Source organism: Alnus glutinosa, chromosome 6 (assembly GCF_958979055.1).
Source record: "Alnus glutinosa chromosome 6, dhAlnGlut1.1, whole genome shotgun sequence".
Taxonomy (NCBI): domain Eukaryota; kingdom Viridiplantae; phylum Streptophyta; class Magnoliopsida; order Fagales; family Betulaceae; genus Alnus; species Alnus glutinosa.
This window is the reverse complement of record NC_084891.1, coordinates 23223741-23240631: the sequence shown is the minus strand read 5'-3', so window position 1 is coordinate 23240631 and position 16891 is coordinate 23223741. Positions and strand designations below refer to the sequence as shown.

The window sequence follows — 16891 nt, the reverse complement described above, 5'->3', positions numbered from 1 at the left end:
TCCATTTTAAAATTATAGATATGCAATTAATGTTTGGGTTGCCCTCATATCATTATTCTAACAAAAATCAATGTTTGTTTTCGTCGTTTCTTTCCGTCCTTGTGGATTCAGGACTTGAAAGAAGAAGAAAGTGTTTTTCCTCCTCCCACCTTCTTCTACATTAAGATTCCCCTTAATGTGTTAAGAGCAGCTGGACTACTTTGCAGCTTTTGATCCGTTCTAGTAATTAGTAAAATAGCAAGTCCTTGGAGTCTTAATCTATGACCGACTAAGAGAGTGCTGGAGATTGTGATTTTATATATCAAAACTGTAATTTTAAATTAAATCGCATAAATTTTTTTATTTGAAGATGTATTTATTTTTAAATTGTAATTTGAAAATAAAGAAAAATTTGTTTTTGTAAAGTCGTAATGCATTTTAAAAAATATAAAATTTTAAAGACTAAATTACAATTTTATTAAACTTAACTGCGTTTTAAAAATACTATAGAACCACACGATTTAAAATTGCAAACCTAAATAAACCATATGCCTGCAAAATTGATCAAATCCATCAATATGTAGTACCACAAAATGCTACTCCAGTTCCAGAGTCCAGAGAAGGATAATCTCCTAATGTGGTCATGGATGGGAGACAGAGGTAAAAGAACAAACAAATGAAGAGAAAAACGATGAGCTACACAAACTCGATGAAGAGTCGAGACTTGCAGGTTTGACAGACAATGCTAAGCCTGAGAGATTGACTATAAGCACCTCGATACAGCGAGGGAAATTGACTAGGCATCTCTAAACGACATCGTTCACCCTTGTTGATTGCAAGGAAAACATACATTGAAGCAGAGCCACAGTTTCTGTCATTTTTCAGGAAATCAATCAAATTTCTATAATTTTTTTTTTCGTGAGTAATCAAATATCTATAATTGCTACGACCTGAATGGACCTTGCTAAGTAGATGGAGTAGCTCATTGTAGTAGAATCAAATACCAACGATCGAATACAGATGGCCGTCACATCAGAGCTCAGCGAGATTGAGCGCGCGAGAGCATCAAGAAGAAAGTGGAAACACACAGAACCACGGCGACCTCAAGAACGACCTCCATCAAGCCGCACAGCTTGATTCTCCTGTTCTTCAAGCGCTCCCTCGCCAATTCCATCTTCAGCTCTCCGATTTCTCTCCTCATCAGCTTCACTTCCTGTGGCAAATTCCAAAAGAAAAAGATACTTTGAAAATTCTCTCTCACACACACATGTATCAAAATATATATACATATAGGCGTGATTTAGTGACCTCGTGTTGATCGTCGATTGTAGAATTTACGTAGCGATTTGGGAGCGATTTGAGCGCAGATAGCAGGAACGCGGCTTTGGCACAGCGAACTACAGTCTTCGATTTCAGAGCGTCGTCCTTGGCTTCCATATCCGATCCCTCCATTCTCTCTCTCTCTCTCAGATTTGCTTTTGATTTTTACAATCTCAGTTCAGCGAGGGAAAAGGTTACGTTTATAAATATTGATAGGACGGCTCTGATTGGACCATCTTGTTGTGCTGGACACATTGAGTACTGTCCTGAGGTCAAATATACTGTGTTTGAGAAAGGTCAATAATGTATAACTTCTTATCCGTTTTAAAAATACCTTTTTTTTTTCCTTCCAAAATTAAAATACTTTCGAAAGGTAACGTCTCAACAATAATTTTTTAATTTTGTTTTAAGTTCATCGGTCAGTTTGGATCGAGTCGACGTAAGTGCGAGAATAAAATAATATATGTCAACTATAATTCGATCTATTTAATTAAACAGGTTAAAATCTTCAACTTTAATCTGATAATTTTAAATTAGATATATATCAAATTCGCGAGTTGTATTTAAAAAATTGTGAAGCCTAAAAATGAGTGACCAAAGCAAAGAGATCCAATGCCGGTAAATTTGACAAAATTGGACCATTTAATATATATTTTTTTAAAAAAAAAAAAAAGAAAAAAAAATCAGCCTTTTCTATATATTTTTTTTTTTATATTTTGGCATCCACGTAAGCACTATTCTGGTGCAAAACTGGCGGTAAGCCAGTCGAGGCTACAAACCAAATACCAAAGCCCCAAGGTCTTTCTTACGCAGTACGCACCCATTATGGCAGGAGTCTTTCCCTCTTCCATTCCATTAAACGCCCACTCACACTGAACAAAACCCAACACTTACACCCCAAGAAACCCCTCAAATCCCCACATTCTTTGTTTCGGGTTTGTAAGCCCCATTGAAGTCTTGGCGCTAAAATGGTCCTCCAAGAATCCGAAACCGTGAAATGCGAAGTGTCTGTGACTCCGCCGTCCAGCACTCCGGTCGTCGGCTGCGAAATCAACCTTCGCGTGTGGGTCAATAAAGGGTCTCCCAACCTCAAAGCCCCGCCACATGCGCTCATTTTCAGCTGGTTGGTCTCGTAGTTTCTTTTATCAATTTATCCTTTCTTTTTGTTCTTTGAATTTTTCCTCGTGCTTTGTGTCTTTATCTAATATTGAACTGAAGCGTGTGCTTGTATTTACATGTTTGTTTGGTTGCTGAGAAAGGAAGTAAACATTACGAACCTTGTAAAGACATGGTGGTGTGTCTTAGACTCTTAGGCAGACTTGAGTGGAGGGTTTTGGATTTTTGAATTGATTGGAATCTTGAAACCAAATGGGGCATTAAGGTTGTATTCTCTCTAGTTTTTGGTAATTCCATTTTCGCAAGACAATTCAATCTAAGCCCTGTTTGGTATCCGAGAAAACAGTGGAAAAGAATTAAAAAAATGAACCCTACCAAATTATGGTTTTCTTCGTTCTTTAGAAAAATGATTTTCAACCCTTTTTAAGCTAGGCCGAGACGAATTAAAACCATCAGAAAACAGGAGTCTAGGCCAGAGACAAAGCCAATCAACATGAGTCTGTTGATAACTTTTTCAAGTTTTTTCACAATCGTTTGAAACAAGAAAAAGAAAGTGATTTCAGGAACGAGGAGGTTGACTTTTGCCTAAGGCATCATAGCACGGTAGTATAGCAATATATAGGGCTGATGTAGAGTGTGTTCCTTTAGAGGCTCCATAAAAGGATATAGTCCTCAAATCAGTAGGGTGTGGAAGGGGCTTTTCTGCATCATCTTTCTCTCATTTCTCCCTTTTATTTCTGCAGTGAGCTTTAGCCTTTTGTCAATGCTAGTATCTAATTTTACAGTGCAGAATTTTTATTGTTCTCTTATACATCTTTGGCCAAAGAGCTGTGGTGTTTACAGTAAGGGTTAAAGTCTTTATATGTAGATCAAAATCTGAATAAATTTCCTGCATTTATTAACTCCTGTCTAGTGGGTTCCTTCTTGATGGTTGCCGGAGCAGTAAGTTTTGACATTCACGATGAAGTTGCTATGGCCCCTGCTAACAATGCTATGAGGAGGAAATAAGTGTGGAACAAAACGAAACCATACCCTAACCTTGTCTCCTCTTACTATTCTAGATCAATTATGCAAACTGAGTCTCTACATCGTGTTAGTTTTTCCCAGAAAATTAGTTAGATTTTTTTTTTTTTTTTTTTTTTTTTTTTTTTTTTTTTTTTTTTTTTTTTTCTTTCCATTTGATTTGAACGTGGCAATAATAAGTGGATTTCTTTTTAGTTTCAGCACACACGTAAAGTAAATTATGGTTTGCCCATTGCCTGTTATAGAAAAACAATGCTGAAAAAAAGAGAATATTTTCATTTATTGTAATTAACTTTCATACTAACATTTTGTTTACCAAATTTAATTCCTCACACCATAAGGTTTCCTTTGAAGGTAATATGGATTTTAGTGTGTTTGTTCACACATGTGCATCGACGCTGAAGTTTTGTGTTATGTGCTGTTAGATGGTACAGTGCACTGGTTGGCTGTTCATTACTTGAACAATAAATGGTGGCTTTTAGCTTATCTTGAGTTTGTAAACCTTACATATGTAGGTATCGAGAACAGATTACTTGTTCTGTGCACCATGCTGAGTTGGCTGCTGTTCAGTGCACATCTTGTGTAACATTGAATATACCAGTCAAGGAGAGCTACCATTGCTCTACAAGGTGCTTCTTAGATGCATGGAAAAAACATTTGGCGCGTCATCATCATGCAGCTGAAGTTATCAGTAAGAATTTAACTGGCAATCAAAAATCAGCTAGAGAACTCAGGAGTTCTGGCTCTTGGCCTTCCTTTGGTAATGGCTCATTGTTTGATGAGGGTGAAATGGTGGTGGAACGAGAAGGGAAAGTATGGATTAAGGTGGGCTCCATGAAAACTTACGTACCCACAATGGATGATTTTGGTTTCAGCTTGAGGCTGGAATCTGTAGCTGTAGACTGTTCACATCATTTTCATTTGTCTCCAATTAATGTAATAGTGACTGATCCTGTGATTCTTCCTCCTCGTCCTTGTCATCGGTGTATGATCCCAATTGGATATCTAAACAAACCTTGGAACTCAAATCTTAAAGACCAATCTTCTAAAGAAGCAGTTTTCAGTGTGCTATCCTATAACATCCTTGCTGATCTGTATGCTAGCAGAGATAAGTTCAGTTACTGCCCAACATGGGCTCTTGTATGGGAATACCGTCGACAAAATTTGCTCCGAGAGATCATTGAATATCATGCAGATATCCTTTGTCTTCAGGAGGTGATTTTTCCTGTTAATCTGAATATTTTTCTGGACTATTTAGTATGAATGTTGGCCCTGGTGGCGCCTGGTTGCATATCACTGTTTTTGCTTATATATTGTTCCTTGTTTTGGGCAGGTACAGAGTGACCATTTTGAAAGTTTCTTTAAGCCTGAGCTGGCAAATTGTGGGTACTCGGTTTTGTACAAGAAAAAAAGCAAAGAGGTACGGTTGAAATCTGACTATGGGTACAGTTTTATTTGCAAAATCCATTCTCTTCCATGGATTTAACTTTTTGCCACACATATGTGCTTAACGTATATATGTAGGAAGTGGGATGATTTGTGATTTGAAGAGGGTGTTTTTTTGTTGTTGTTGTTATATGGCTTTGTTTTTAGCAACCTTAAAGTAGCAAACCAAGTAACTGGCCAATTTAGGAACCTGTATGTCTTGATACTTGTATATTTTGCCGTAACTGTTTTAAGAATGTAAGTGGTTCATTTAACACAAAACATAGTGTTCTTAACATCCGTCTATAGCTATATGTTGGAAACAAGGAACAAAAAAAAGATAAGGAAATTCTCATTTTCCACTCCTGATCTTTCATCACTTTTGCAATCATATTCTTAAACTTTTAAAAGTATCAATTTAAGGTCACCATCTTTCAATTTTTTGCAATGTCAACCCACCCTTCCAAATTCAACGTTAAATCAAACTGTTGATGAGTAAAATGTCCCTTATACGAGGCTATTGAGACGAGCCGAGTATTGAATGTTCAAGCTCGGTTCATTTATTTTTTTTCGAACACTAGCCGAACTCGAACTTATCATCGAACTAGATAATCTGTTTAAGCTCTGTTTATTTATTTTTCAAACAAATTCGAACTACTCAATTAATTTAGTCATTCTATATATAAAGTAAATGTCGTGATTGTTTTATTATTTTTTTTAAAATTAATGCTAATTATTTGTTATTTAATTATGGTTAAGATTTATTATTTGAGTATTTAGATAAATTAACTCAAATCTTAAATAATCTAATATCAGTTTTATATGTTTATCTTATAGTATATATATACATTTACTTATAAAAAAAAGAAAGAAAGTATATATGTACATTCACACACACACACACACACACACACACAGGCTCACTCATATATACACAAAGACACTTATATCTATATCCAGACTCACAATTACAATAATTCAACTTATATCTATTACATTACGAAGAACATTTTTTTTATTTTGTTTTACTTAACATGTTCTCATTACAAAGTTTAAAATAATATTATAAAAATAATAAAAATGAAGTTATACGAGCTTACAAAACCTGAATCTAAATTTATATGAGCTTGAATTTTTTGTTCAAGCTTTATTCGTTTAATAAACAAACCGATCCTGAGCTGTACTAATCTAAGTCGAGCCCGAGCATGTTCACGAGTAGCTTTGTTCGCTTACAGCCATACAATTATACCCCTAAAATGTTTATAAAATTACAAAAATACCTTGATTTAATAATTATTTAAAAAATAAAAAATGAATTCTGACCCGTCGTAGGTCAAACATGACCCACATCGGGTCACAAAACGTGCCCCACCGTGGGTCACATTATTCCAATTGTTTTAGAAGGGAGGGGTATTTTGGGGATTTCACTTTTTTCGTTAGGATTTAACGTTGAATTTGGATGGGAGGGTTGACATTGCAAAATATTGAAAGATGGACCATCCTCAATCTATGGGTTTATCTTTTTTTTTTTTTTTTAAAAAAAAAAAAATTAATAAAAAACTTAAAGATTTAGACATGGGTACTTTTGCAAATTTCATTAAATTCTGACCAATACCTAAATCCTAACAATTTTTTTTTTCTTTTTTTTCCTAAAAAAAAAATAAGGGGTATTTTGGGAATTTTGACAGGATTTAATGGAAAATTTTAATGGAAGGTTGAAATTGAAAAAAAATTGAAAGATGAATACCTTAAATTGACACTTTTTAAAGTTTGGGTAAATTTTTTTAAAAGTGATGAAAAATCAGGACAGTGAAGTTCTCCCTTAAATATTTCACGTGTTAGATCTCACTTGTTGAAGGGGAGTTTGAGCACACCTGTGAGAGGGATTGTTAGAATATTATTTTAAATGATTAAATCCACAATTTTCTATCAATTTAAGCTTTTGAAACAATTGGTAATCTAACCGTTTTATCATTTGAAAAATAAGTTTTACCCATTTGATTGCTTACTTTGAGATTGAACTTGTTCTGCGACAAGCTTCTTATGTTCCAATATTGTTGACAACTATCCAAGTCTTCTATATCTATAATTAGTGTTTCGTGGATCAGATAAAAGAGTGTTCTTTTTTTATATAGCTTTTTATGCATTTTTGCTTTCAAACATGCTAGTTACGACCATCTGATGATGATCTGTGCATTTTGCCTAATTTGTGGCCACTAACTTTAATGAAAATCAAGTCCTATAGTAATCTTGTTGTATTTTTTCTTCATGTTTGGCCACATATTTAATCGTGTCAAGAAAATCAATTTTTACTTGATATTTTGCAGCTTTATACGCCCAACCAGTATATAATTGATGGGTGTGCAACATTCTACCGTAGTGATCTGTTCAAAGAAATTAAGAAATATGAGGTGAGAAATCTGTAGTCTTTGTGAATAATAAGGTCTATTTGAAAGGGTTAATGACTCTTAATTGTTTGTTGTAGCTTGAGTTTGATAAAGCGGCATCATCAGTGGTAGAAGCTTTGGAGCCTGGACTCAGACGTCAAGGCAGCTTCCGGCTGATGAAGGTGTTAACTTCTTATGCAGTCACTGTCCTCTGCATTCCTGTAGCTCTTATGTCTCCATCATCTGTTTGTTCTGTCACCTTATAGCGGAGTTAAGGACAAGCAAGGAAAGAGACAGATGAGTGGTCTCGCGCGCGCACGTAATAGTACGTATACGTGCGTACACGCACATACACGTACACGCACGCGCCACGGTTCATCTTAAACCGACGTTTTGGACCCTGAATGAACAATCTACCGTGAGGGGTCCAAAACTCACGTTTTTCTTAAACAAAAATGCCATTTCCTGGAGCCTTCGGGTGTTTTTGAAATCATTTTGGTTTTGCAGGACAATGTTGCATTAGTTGTTGTATTAGAGAAACTGCATAATGGCAGCACCAATGATGCCTTCCAGTCTAGAATATGCGTGGTACTGTATGTATTTGAATTCCAGCAGTTTTTTTTTTTTTGTTTTTTTTTTAAATTCTGGGAATGCTGACATCCTCAGGCCTTTTTTCTCAGGCAAATACCCACATACATGCAAATCCAAATTTTCCAGATGTAAAATTATTTCAGGTACCATACAATTTGTAAATCTTTTCCTTCTATACACTCCCATTTAAAGAATTGTGGATATGACTGTTTCTTTCTTCTCTTTTAATGTAAGGTTGCATACCTTGTCAATGGACTTGAGACAATTGCCCAGTCACAAATTCCTTTGTTACTTTGTGGGGATCTTAACTCTCTTCCTGAAAGGTTAGTCTTTAGTTACCAGTGAAGTGGGTCAGATTGAAAAGACTTGAAATTTCTTTATGTAAGAAACATAATAAAAGTCGAAGAAGGAAATAATTTTGTTCACTCCATACTAATTTTAGACCTTGTTGGCGTTTTTAAGTGATCAAGAGATTGTTATCTGCTTTCATTTGCCAATCATGATCTCTTGGTCGGGATTTTCCTCTAGTTGATTAATCTAATAAACAGCAGATATATTATCAATAATGGAAATAAACAATATTTAGTATAATATCTTTTGGACCTTTTTAGCCTGACAAGTGAAACCCTTCTGTTTGCCATTTTCCCTTTTTCTGCATATTTGACTAGGAAGTGGACTAACAGTGTATGTCTAGCTTGGAAAAACACTAATACTAACGTCGCCCTCATGCAAGCTAGCCTAATAATATTGGACCAAATGCAGGCCTTGCACTTGCAAAACCAAAGAAATTAACATGGAGGTTACCAAGACTTGAATCAAGCAACTCATTGCAGGGATCTATCAATCCCAAAAGCTTAAGCTAATAATGTATGTCAAGCTCACAAAAAATCTTTAAAAACTGTAACAGTAGCATGGACAATAGATGAGATTGATTCTTTTATTCAACATTGCAGTGATCCTCATATCTTTATAGTCGTGGGCAAAACTTATCCTATTCGTGATGAGGCAACGGATCCAATGGGTATATATCAGCATCTCAAGCTTCAGCATTCATTGCCTCTGGTGAGGCATTTGTCTTCTCTTTGATATTTTTGGAGTAATGCATATCCCTATGCAATATTTGGATGATATTTTCGTTTTTTTTTTTCTTGTTCTTTTTCCAATTTATAAGCTGGTGAAAGAGCTCATTTAGTACACATACTGCAATGAGGCTGTTATTGGTTACTTTCACCCATAATTGGAATTCTGATGCTGGGTTGTTGTTATTGTTATTATTGTTATTATCGCCGCCACAATCATTTATTCATCATCATCAGCGTCATCATCATTGTTGTATCATTGTTATTGTATTGTTATTATGAATTTATGATGTTATTATTATGATTATTATTGTGATTATCATTATGATGGTTGCTATTATCATTGCTGTTGTTATTATTTTTATTCTTGTTCTTAGCTGTTGTTGTTATTACTACTACAGACTGCCACCATTAATTTCTAATGCATGGAAGTTATATTCCAGGTAAGTGCATATGCATCTTTCTTTCATCCATTTAGGGTTGAGGAACAACTGAGGAAGATGCATCACAGATGCACAGAGCCTGTATTCACCAACTTCACACAAGATTTCTGTGGAACCTTAGATTACATATTCTACTCAGGTATTCTGAAAGATGAAGAGTGCAGTCTTAATAATTTGGTTTGCATTGATGAAGACTTCCTTCTCATTGAAATTTTAATATTCCTCTACTAATTAAGCAACCTTATAAAATACTGGTGAAAGGGAATTTGCAATTTCTGCCCTCTACTTATCTGTGCTCTCACAGGAGAGTGAGATTTCTAAAAGATGGCTTAGGAAGTTTCTTCCCCAAAATTCCCCCTGTGAATGTTTAATTGTTAGTTCATAGTAAATTATGATATTGTACTTGAACAAGCTTATCAGAAAAATGCTAACTCACAACTCATGTTTGCAATCTGTGATATGATTGTAAGGTAAACATTAAATGCTTACTAATTCAGCAGCCTCTTACCCCATTGCATGAAGTTACCAGTCATATTTAGCCTCATGAATAGCTGCAGCGATAGAGCATGATGTAGTTGGTAGCTGCAGGGGAAAAGGAAAAAAACTTGTAGGTACACTTTAGATGCAATTTTTCCATGGCATTGAGCATAAGTTTGTCCATCCATGATATATGTCAATGATGTCATCCTACTTCATTTCCTGAAATAATTACTTGTGTTTCTATTGACACTGCCAGGTAACTAGAAGCTTTTTGGTTTTATGGTTGGGTTGGACCAGAATATTTAATTTTAAATATTAGCTATTGTTTGTCAAATTTATTTTAATGGTTCTGTTGATCACCCAGACTAGGTACCACTGAGGTGGCTATGTGGCATTTTGGCTTATTGTTGCATACTAAATGTGACGTCGTGGAAGCAATAGAAAATAGAAGAACATGTTCTTTTGAATCCTTAAACACAACAGGAAGAAGAGAAAAGAAGAAATTTTTTCTTTTATTTAAAAGAACTCAATAGAACTCAATGATCTTTATAAATGAAAGAAGGTTCAATACAAACTTTTATAAAGGCAACAAATCCTAATCCTAATGTACCTAGAAGTTCTTAAAAGGGGAAATAGAATAAATCGTTAGAGTTTCTAAGAAACCCAACAACATAGAAGTCTTTCAATTTCTAGGAAAACTCAATAATGCAAAAGTATTTTAGTTACCAGGTAAGCCAAAAGAAAGAAAAAAGAAACAAAATCCTAATATTACTTGAAATTAAGTTGTAATCTGTCCAAATTGTCCTGCATCAATCTCCCCTCCTTGAAAGGAACTTGCCTTTGAGTATGACTGGAAGATGATGCATCATCAGGAGGATGGTACTTAAATAGATTAGCAATGTAAAAGCTGAAGAAATACCTATATCATCTGACAACTCAATAACATATGCATTTTGATGGATCTTCCAAACGATTTGATACGGACCATACTTCTTGTTCTTGAGCTTGTTATATGTTCCCACAGGAAATCTATCGTTCCTTAGATAGACCATTACCAAATCACCGTCCTTGAATACCTTATATCTCTGCTTCTTGTCTGCAGTTTTCTTTTATTTGACATTTGACTATTCTAGCTTTTCCCGCACTTCATCCCATGTCACCTGAACTCACTTTGTCATGTTCCTCAATGGTAATACTCATGCCAGGAAACTTGGATAATAAAGTAAAGGGTTAAATACACTTCTGGTCCCTGAGTTTTGGAAACTTTATTTTTTAGTACTTGAATTTCAATTCGCATCATAGATGGTACCTACGTTTTGTGAAAAGACCAAATTAGCACCTCAGTCAAGTATTCCATCCAAAAACTAGTGGCTCGCCAAGTGTTAACCCCTGAGGGTTGACACGTGTTTTAGTAAAAAAAAAAAAAAAAAAAAAAATCCTTAAAAATTAAAAACTTAAAAAAAATTAAAAAATTAAAAAAAGAAAAAAGAAAAAAGAAAAAAGAAAAAGAAGAGAGCCACCCCTTGGCCAGCCCCCCACCCCCATATTGGCCAAGGGGGTGGCTCATGGGTGGCCGAACAACCCCCCATGGCAGTAAAAATAAAAAAATTAAAAAAGGTCAAGGGTTTTGGCCCTTGGGGTTGGCTTGGCCACCCCCAAGGGCCACAGAGGGGGTGGTTCGGCCACCCCCAGGCTTGCCCAAGGGCCGAAACCCATAAAAAAAAAAAAATTGAGGGTTTGCCCATGGGAGTGGCCGAACCACCCCCATGGGCCACGGGGGTGGTTCGGCCACCCCAGACCAGTCAAGAGGGTGGCTGAGCCACCCCTTGGCCACCATGGGGCTGGCCACCCCTCTTTTTTTTTTTTTAATTAATTTTCAAAGATTTTTTATTTTTATTTTTATTTTTTTTATACTACAACACGTGTCAATCCTTGAGGGTTAACATCTGGTGAGCTGTTAGTTTTTGGACGAAAAACTTAACTGAGATACTAATTTGGTCTTTTTCCAAAATGGATGTATCATCCGTGATGCGAATTGAAACTCAAGTACTAAAAAATAAAGTTTTCAAAACTCAGGGACCAGAAGTGTATTTAACCCTAAAGTAAAATCCATTGCATGTTTTGGCGGTCTAAAGAAATACAACGAATAAGATTTTTCAAAGCCTGATTGACCATCTTTGTATGTTCATCTAACTATGGGTGATTAGTGCTACTAAAGTTTAGAGACGTATCAAACCTCTTCCACAAGGTCCTAGCTGAGATAAGATCTTAATATCTCGTTCTGACGTGATGGATTTAAGGACTCCATACAAACGAACAATATTTCTGACAAATAGATTTGCCACATGGGTAGCATGAGAAGTAATTTTGCAAGCTAAGAATTGTGTCATCTTTGAATATCTATCAACTACTACAAACACAGAATCTGATCTCCGTTGAGTTCATGGTAGTCTTGATGCAGGACGGTTTTCAACTAGACCAGCCTCAATAAATAGGTCATATCTCGAGTTTTTGATATCGGTTGGAGGCAAGCTTAGTAGCATGGAAAGCTAATTCAAAGGCCTACAAAGTCATGTTTCATGAAATTTTGCTAATTCTAACATTTGTTGTGTCAAAATGGGCTGTGACGAGGAGATTGAAAAGCTGGACAAAATGGCTCATTCCAAGTTCAGTTTGATTCAAAGGCCTACAAAGTCATATTTCATGAAATTTTGCTAATTCTAGCATTTATTGTGTCAAAACGAGCTGCGAAGAGGAGACTGAGCTGGATAGAATTGCTCATTCCAAGTTCAGTTTAAACTGAACTTGGAATGAGATGATTCAGGGGACTTCCAATAGCTTGCATTCCAAGTTCAGTTCGAATTGGACTTGGAACGAGGTGAAATTTTTTTTACCAGTTTGAACTGGTAAGGCTCAATTTGAACTAGCTACGGAAAATTTTTCTAAAACGAATTTCTTTCAGTATTTTACTAGGGTTAGGAGTCTAGGTAGGATAAATGTGTTATGGACGTCTAGAGCCTTAGATTTTGATGAATTTTGATTAGAAATAAATAAGAAGCAATCGATTAGTGGTTTTCTATTCCTTTTGCTTCAATCCTTGATTGGTTCTTGGTTTTGGGATGAGTTGTAATTCTTGTGTTTGTTAATTCTGTGAACCCACTACGGCTTTGATACCAATTTGAGCAATTTGGTTCTCATGCATTTATAATGCATGTAAGAATCACATGCTCTAAGTACAAATGTTACATGCCCTGTTAATCCTATTAAAAATGCATGTGAGAATCACATGCTTTTAAGGGCAAATGTTAATTTAATAGCTTCGTTGTAACAATTTTCTCCAACCCAATTTAGAGGTAAGCCTTGTCCGTAATACTCGGTTCATTAGCCACATGAAAACACTAGGGGCGTTGGATAGCCCGAATGACATCACTAACCACTCATATAAACCTTCCTTGTTCTTGAACACTATCTTTCCTTCATCATTAGGTCTTATTTGAATTTGATGGTATCCAATTCGCAAATCAATCTTCGAACATAACTGTGCTTTAGAAAAATGTCTAAAATGTCATCTAAGTACGAAATAAGGAACCAATACTTCATTGTTATTTATTGATAGTTTGACATATGCCAACTGCCATCTTTCTCAGAGTTTAATAAGATAGGTACATGGACTCGGACTCTTCCTGATGAGCCCTTGCTGAATAAGTCCTTCCACCCACACTTGTAGAATCTCATTTTCTTTTGGACTCATTAAATAGTGTGGAAGGTTTGGTAGGCTAGCACAAAAAACAAAGTGGATGTGGTATTGAATATCCCCATGGGTGGCAGTCCCTCTAGTAATTCTTCTGGTATGATCTCCTTGAATTCCTCAAGCATTGTTGTAATGCTCTCGGAATCATTGACATGGAAGTGGAGGTATCACACTTGGCAATCAAAGAAAAAATTTGCCCATACTCTTCCAACTCTTTGTTGAAATCGTCACTATAAATTAAAAGGACTTCCCCTCCACATTAGCAGTTTTGGTTCCCCTTCTTTCATCGGGCTTTAAACAATTTTCTGATCCCCCCTCATGAATATAGACAATTGTCTCGCCCTCTATGCATTGCATCTACATTATACCGCTATGGTCTCACCAAGATCATATGACACATATGTATCTACTATGTCACATAGCACCTCATCCTCATAATATTTTCCAATAGAAAAGGGAACTGGACATATTTTAGTTATCTCTATTTCTGTGCTACACCTGATCCAACTAATCTTGTACGGCGTTGGGTGCTTCTCTTTTTAATCCCAACTTCACTACCATTATTTTGGATATGATATTCTGACTACAACCATATATTATCAATGATTACATTGCATCTTGCAATTCATAGTACACTGCGTCTTGAAGATGTTGTGGTGTTGAGGAGGTTCCCTTTGATTAGATTGCATTAATAGCCTCCTAACAACCAATGATCTCCTGAGAAATTCTCCTTCATCCTCTCTAGTTATATCGTCCTCCTCATAAGCAAGTGTCGTATCATCCAGACCTTCAATCTCCTCATCATTGACCAATTACCTGGTTGCTTGCATATATAACGCTTATCTGGACCCAGTTCTGCATAAGCATTTTGAGGAGTATCCTTGCTGATGCAGTTCTGTGGTGTGTCACGGTCCGCTGATCTTTCTTGAGTCCTTACCAGAGGGAATTTAATGGCTGTGATGTTGTAGGCTTCAAAGGAAGAGTTCTTAGATGCTTAAGCTCTCATTCTATCCAATTGTGACAACACTCGTGTGGCTAAATTAACGGTCTCTGCCAACATATACCCAGTCTGTGTGGAAAATCTATCCTGGATCACCAATCACAATCCTCCAATGAATCTAGCCACTTGTTGCGCCTTTATGTCCATGAGATCATTACGAGAAGACAGCCTATAGAACTCTTCAGTATATGCTTGAACTGTCCTATTCCCCTGCTTGCAATCTTGGTGCTGAAACAATGGTTGTTCATAATCTGGAGGTAAAAATCTTGTCTTTAACAAGCATTTCATCTTCGTCCAAGATCTCACTTGCGCCTTGCTTTGCCATATCCTTGAGATCTGTTTATTCCAACCTAGCAAAATGCCTTCCGTTAGTTTGTATGCAACCAAACTCATCTTCTTTTCCTCAGGAATCTCCATATATTCAAACAATCGTTCAGCCAATCTAAGAAATTTTTTTATATGAATATTGACCCTTAAGCTTGATAGGTCTATTCATGCAAAATCTCTAGATTCTTAATTTTCATGATCCTGATGATTCTTTGTAGTAAAATTTTGGAATACGCCTTCAACAAAGTCTTCATCATAGCTCCTTGTTGGCTGACTACTTATTTGGAGGCATATAAACACGATTACAAACAGGTTGAACCCAAGTCCTGTTGGGAATTGGGCCGGCAGCTTAAAAGCCCAAACCGCAATCATAGAGATCGGCCAGTTAAAGCCCACAAGCAATCCACTATCAAAGCTCACCACTCAAGGCCTAAATACCGACCGGGGCCCAATATCACATCTCGCCGGTCAGAAGCAATCTCCTCACCATACCTCAATCCAATGATTTGGGGGGTACGAAGGTCATACTTCCACCAACTATGATCGGGCGACTCCCTCAATCCCGTAATTTGGAGGTACGGGGATTATGCCTACTCACACGCAACACTCAACGGCCCCTTAGCTAAAAGTGCACTCTTGATTTAATCATTATTCATCTTTGAGGTGATAACTGACTTAGGAATCAAAGCTATTCTCCGCCGGTACGCTCTGGCAAGCTCTGTTGCCTCACTATTTTCTCTTTAGCAGGAGTTGATCTGCACAATCGAAATCTGTCCCAACAAGCCCCATCATAGTTGCAAGTCTATTGTTAATTTTCATGGTTCCATCGTTAGCCGAGCAAGAGTTAATTGAATATCGCATAAAGAATGCATCTCCCTTAAATCCTTGAACACAAAAAGAATAAGAACAAAGAAGAAAATTCCTCTTTTATTCAAAAAAGATTTCAATAAAACTCAATGATCGCTATGTAATGCTTGAAATGAGTTGGATGATGTTGCTGTCATGGTCCCCTTTCAGACATCAAAGACAATTTTAGCTATTTATCCGCTGAACGATTCTGCTAAACAACTTCATTTAAAGAGGAATTTTTGAACTGTGATAGATCGAATTGTATGATCATCTGCTCATACTATCAAAAGGCCCTTGATGCTTAATTGGTTTTGAATGTTTGGAGTGGCCACGTCTTTTCAATTAATTTTTGGATGAACTATTTGTATATTGTTTCCCGCTAACTTTCATATCATGGTTGGGATCAGCGGACTGTTTGAGAGTTGAAGGTTTGTTAGAGCTTGTTGACCATAAAAGCGTTGCCACTGGTCTTCCATCACCTCTCTTCTCATCGGACCATATTGCCCTCATGGCAAGTTTCAGACTCATTCCACCTTCCGACTGGCGACCAAACCCACCACCTCTTCCTGTGAATCCATGGCAGACTGGCAGTAAACAGCCCCTGCGCAGATAGGAGAGTTGTACGTTGTCTAGTTTACCTTTTACATATATCTTTGTAACCACACACTGATTGTGATAATTGATGCCCAAACAACTTTGTTTCCTATATCAATGATTCAATATCAAGCTAGTTTTGTTGGTTTTGCATTATTGCTCAAAGAGTAGCGATGTTACTTTTCACACTAGATTTTTACACCAGCTTCATATATGCCGGTTGATGTGACGTGTTTTAAATGACTAACACTTTTGTAAAAATCTAGTGTGAAAAGTAACATTACTCTAAAAAATAGTTAGATACAGAAATTTCTTGCTCAAATGATGGTTATTAGCAGGGCCCCCTGGCATTAGCTTTGCCCCCGGCTAAAAACCATCATTTGAGCAAGAAATTTTTGTATCTAATTATTTCTGAAAATCGTTTGAGATTTAGCTTTGTTATAATCAGAAAGTTGACTCTTGTTACCATTGTACAGTTTTATTTTTATATATTCCTTATTTGAGCAAGTAATTCGGTGGGCGTGTGA

The 16891-nt window shown here is 36.4% G+C and overlaps 2 protein-coding genes across 3 annotated transcripts; one reads left to right on the top strand and one right to left on the bottom strand.

Moving 5' to 3' along the window:
- Positions 1-656: 656 nt before the first annotated feature.
- LOC133872024 (uncharacterized) lies at positions 657-1508 on the bottom strand. Its single transcript, XM_062309527.1, has 2 exons — positions 1288-1508; positions 657-1192 (listed from the first exon to the last, which is right to left on the bottom strand). The coding sequence occupies exons 1-2, from the start codon at positions 1429-1431 to the stop codon at positions 1019-1021; spliced, it is 318 nt and encodes a 105-aa protein (XP_062165511.1). The 5' UTR covers positions 1432-1508; the 3' UTR covers positions 657-1018.
- A 568-nt stretch (positions 1509-2076) lies between these two features.
- On the top strand, positions 2077-16517 carry LOC133870256 (carbon catabolite repressor protein 4 homolog 1-like). 2 transcript variants are annotated; one of them, XM_062307341.1, is made up of 11 exons: positions 2077-2422; positions 3954-4653; positions 4772-4858; positions 7191-7274; positions 7349-7432; positions 7758-7838; positions 7931-7984; positions 8076-8164; positions 8795-8903; positions 9364-9502; positions 16178-16517. In XM_062307341.1, exons 1-11 carry the CDS (start codon positions 2268-2270, stop codon positions 16381-16383), a joined length of 1788 nt encoding a protein of 595 aa, XP_062163325.1. In that variant the 5' UTR covers positions 2077-2267; the 3' UTR covers positions 16384-16517. The 2 variants fall into 2 exon arrangements, with proteins under 2 accessions (XP_062163325.1, XP_062163326.1); XM_062307342.1 differs by lacking the exon at positions 9364-9502 and having other exon boundaries at positions 16178-16322.
- The last annotated feature ends 374 nt before the right edge of the window (positions 16518-16891 follow it).

Coding starts and splice junctions, on each gene's coding strand:
- LOC133872024 (XM_062309527.1), bottom strand. CDS start 1,431: ATGGAGGGATCGGATATGGAAGCCAAGGACGACGCTCTGAAATCGAAG. Junction 1,193..1,287: donor CAATCGACGATCAACACGAG/GTCACTAAATCA, acceptor AATTTGCCACAG/GAAGTGAAGCTGATGAGGAG.
- LOC133870256 (XM_062307341.1), top strand. CDS start 2,268: ATGGTCCTCCAAGAATCCGAAACCGTGAAATGCGAAGTGTCTGTGACT. Junction 7,433..7,757: donor GCAGCTTCCGGCTGATGAAG/GTGTTAACTTCT, acceptor TTGGTTTTGCAG/GACAATGTTGCATTAGTTGT. Junction 9,503..16,177: donor AGATTACATATTCTACTCAG/GTATTCTGAAAG, acceptor GGTTGGGATCAG/CGGACTGTTTGAGAGTTGAA.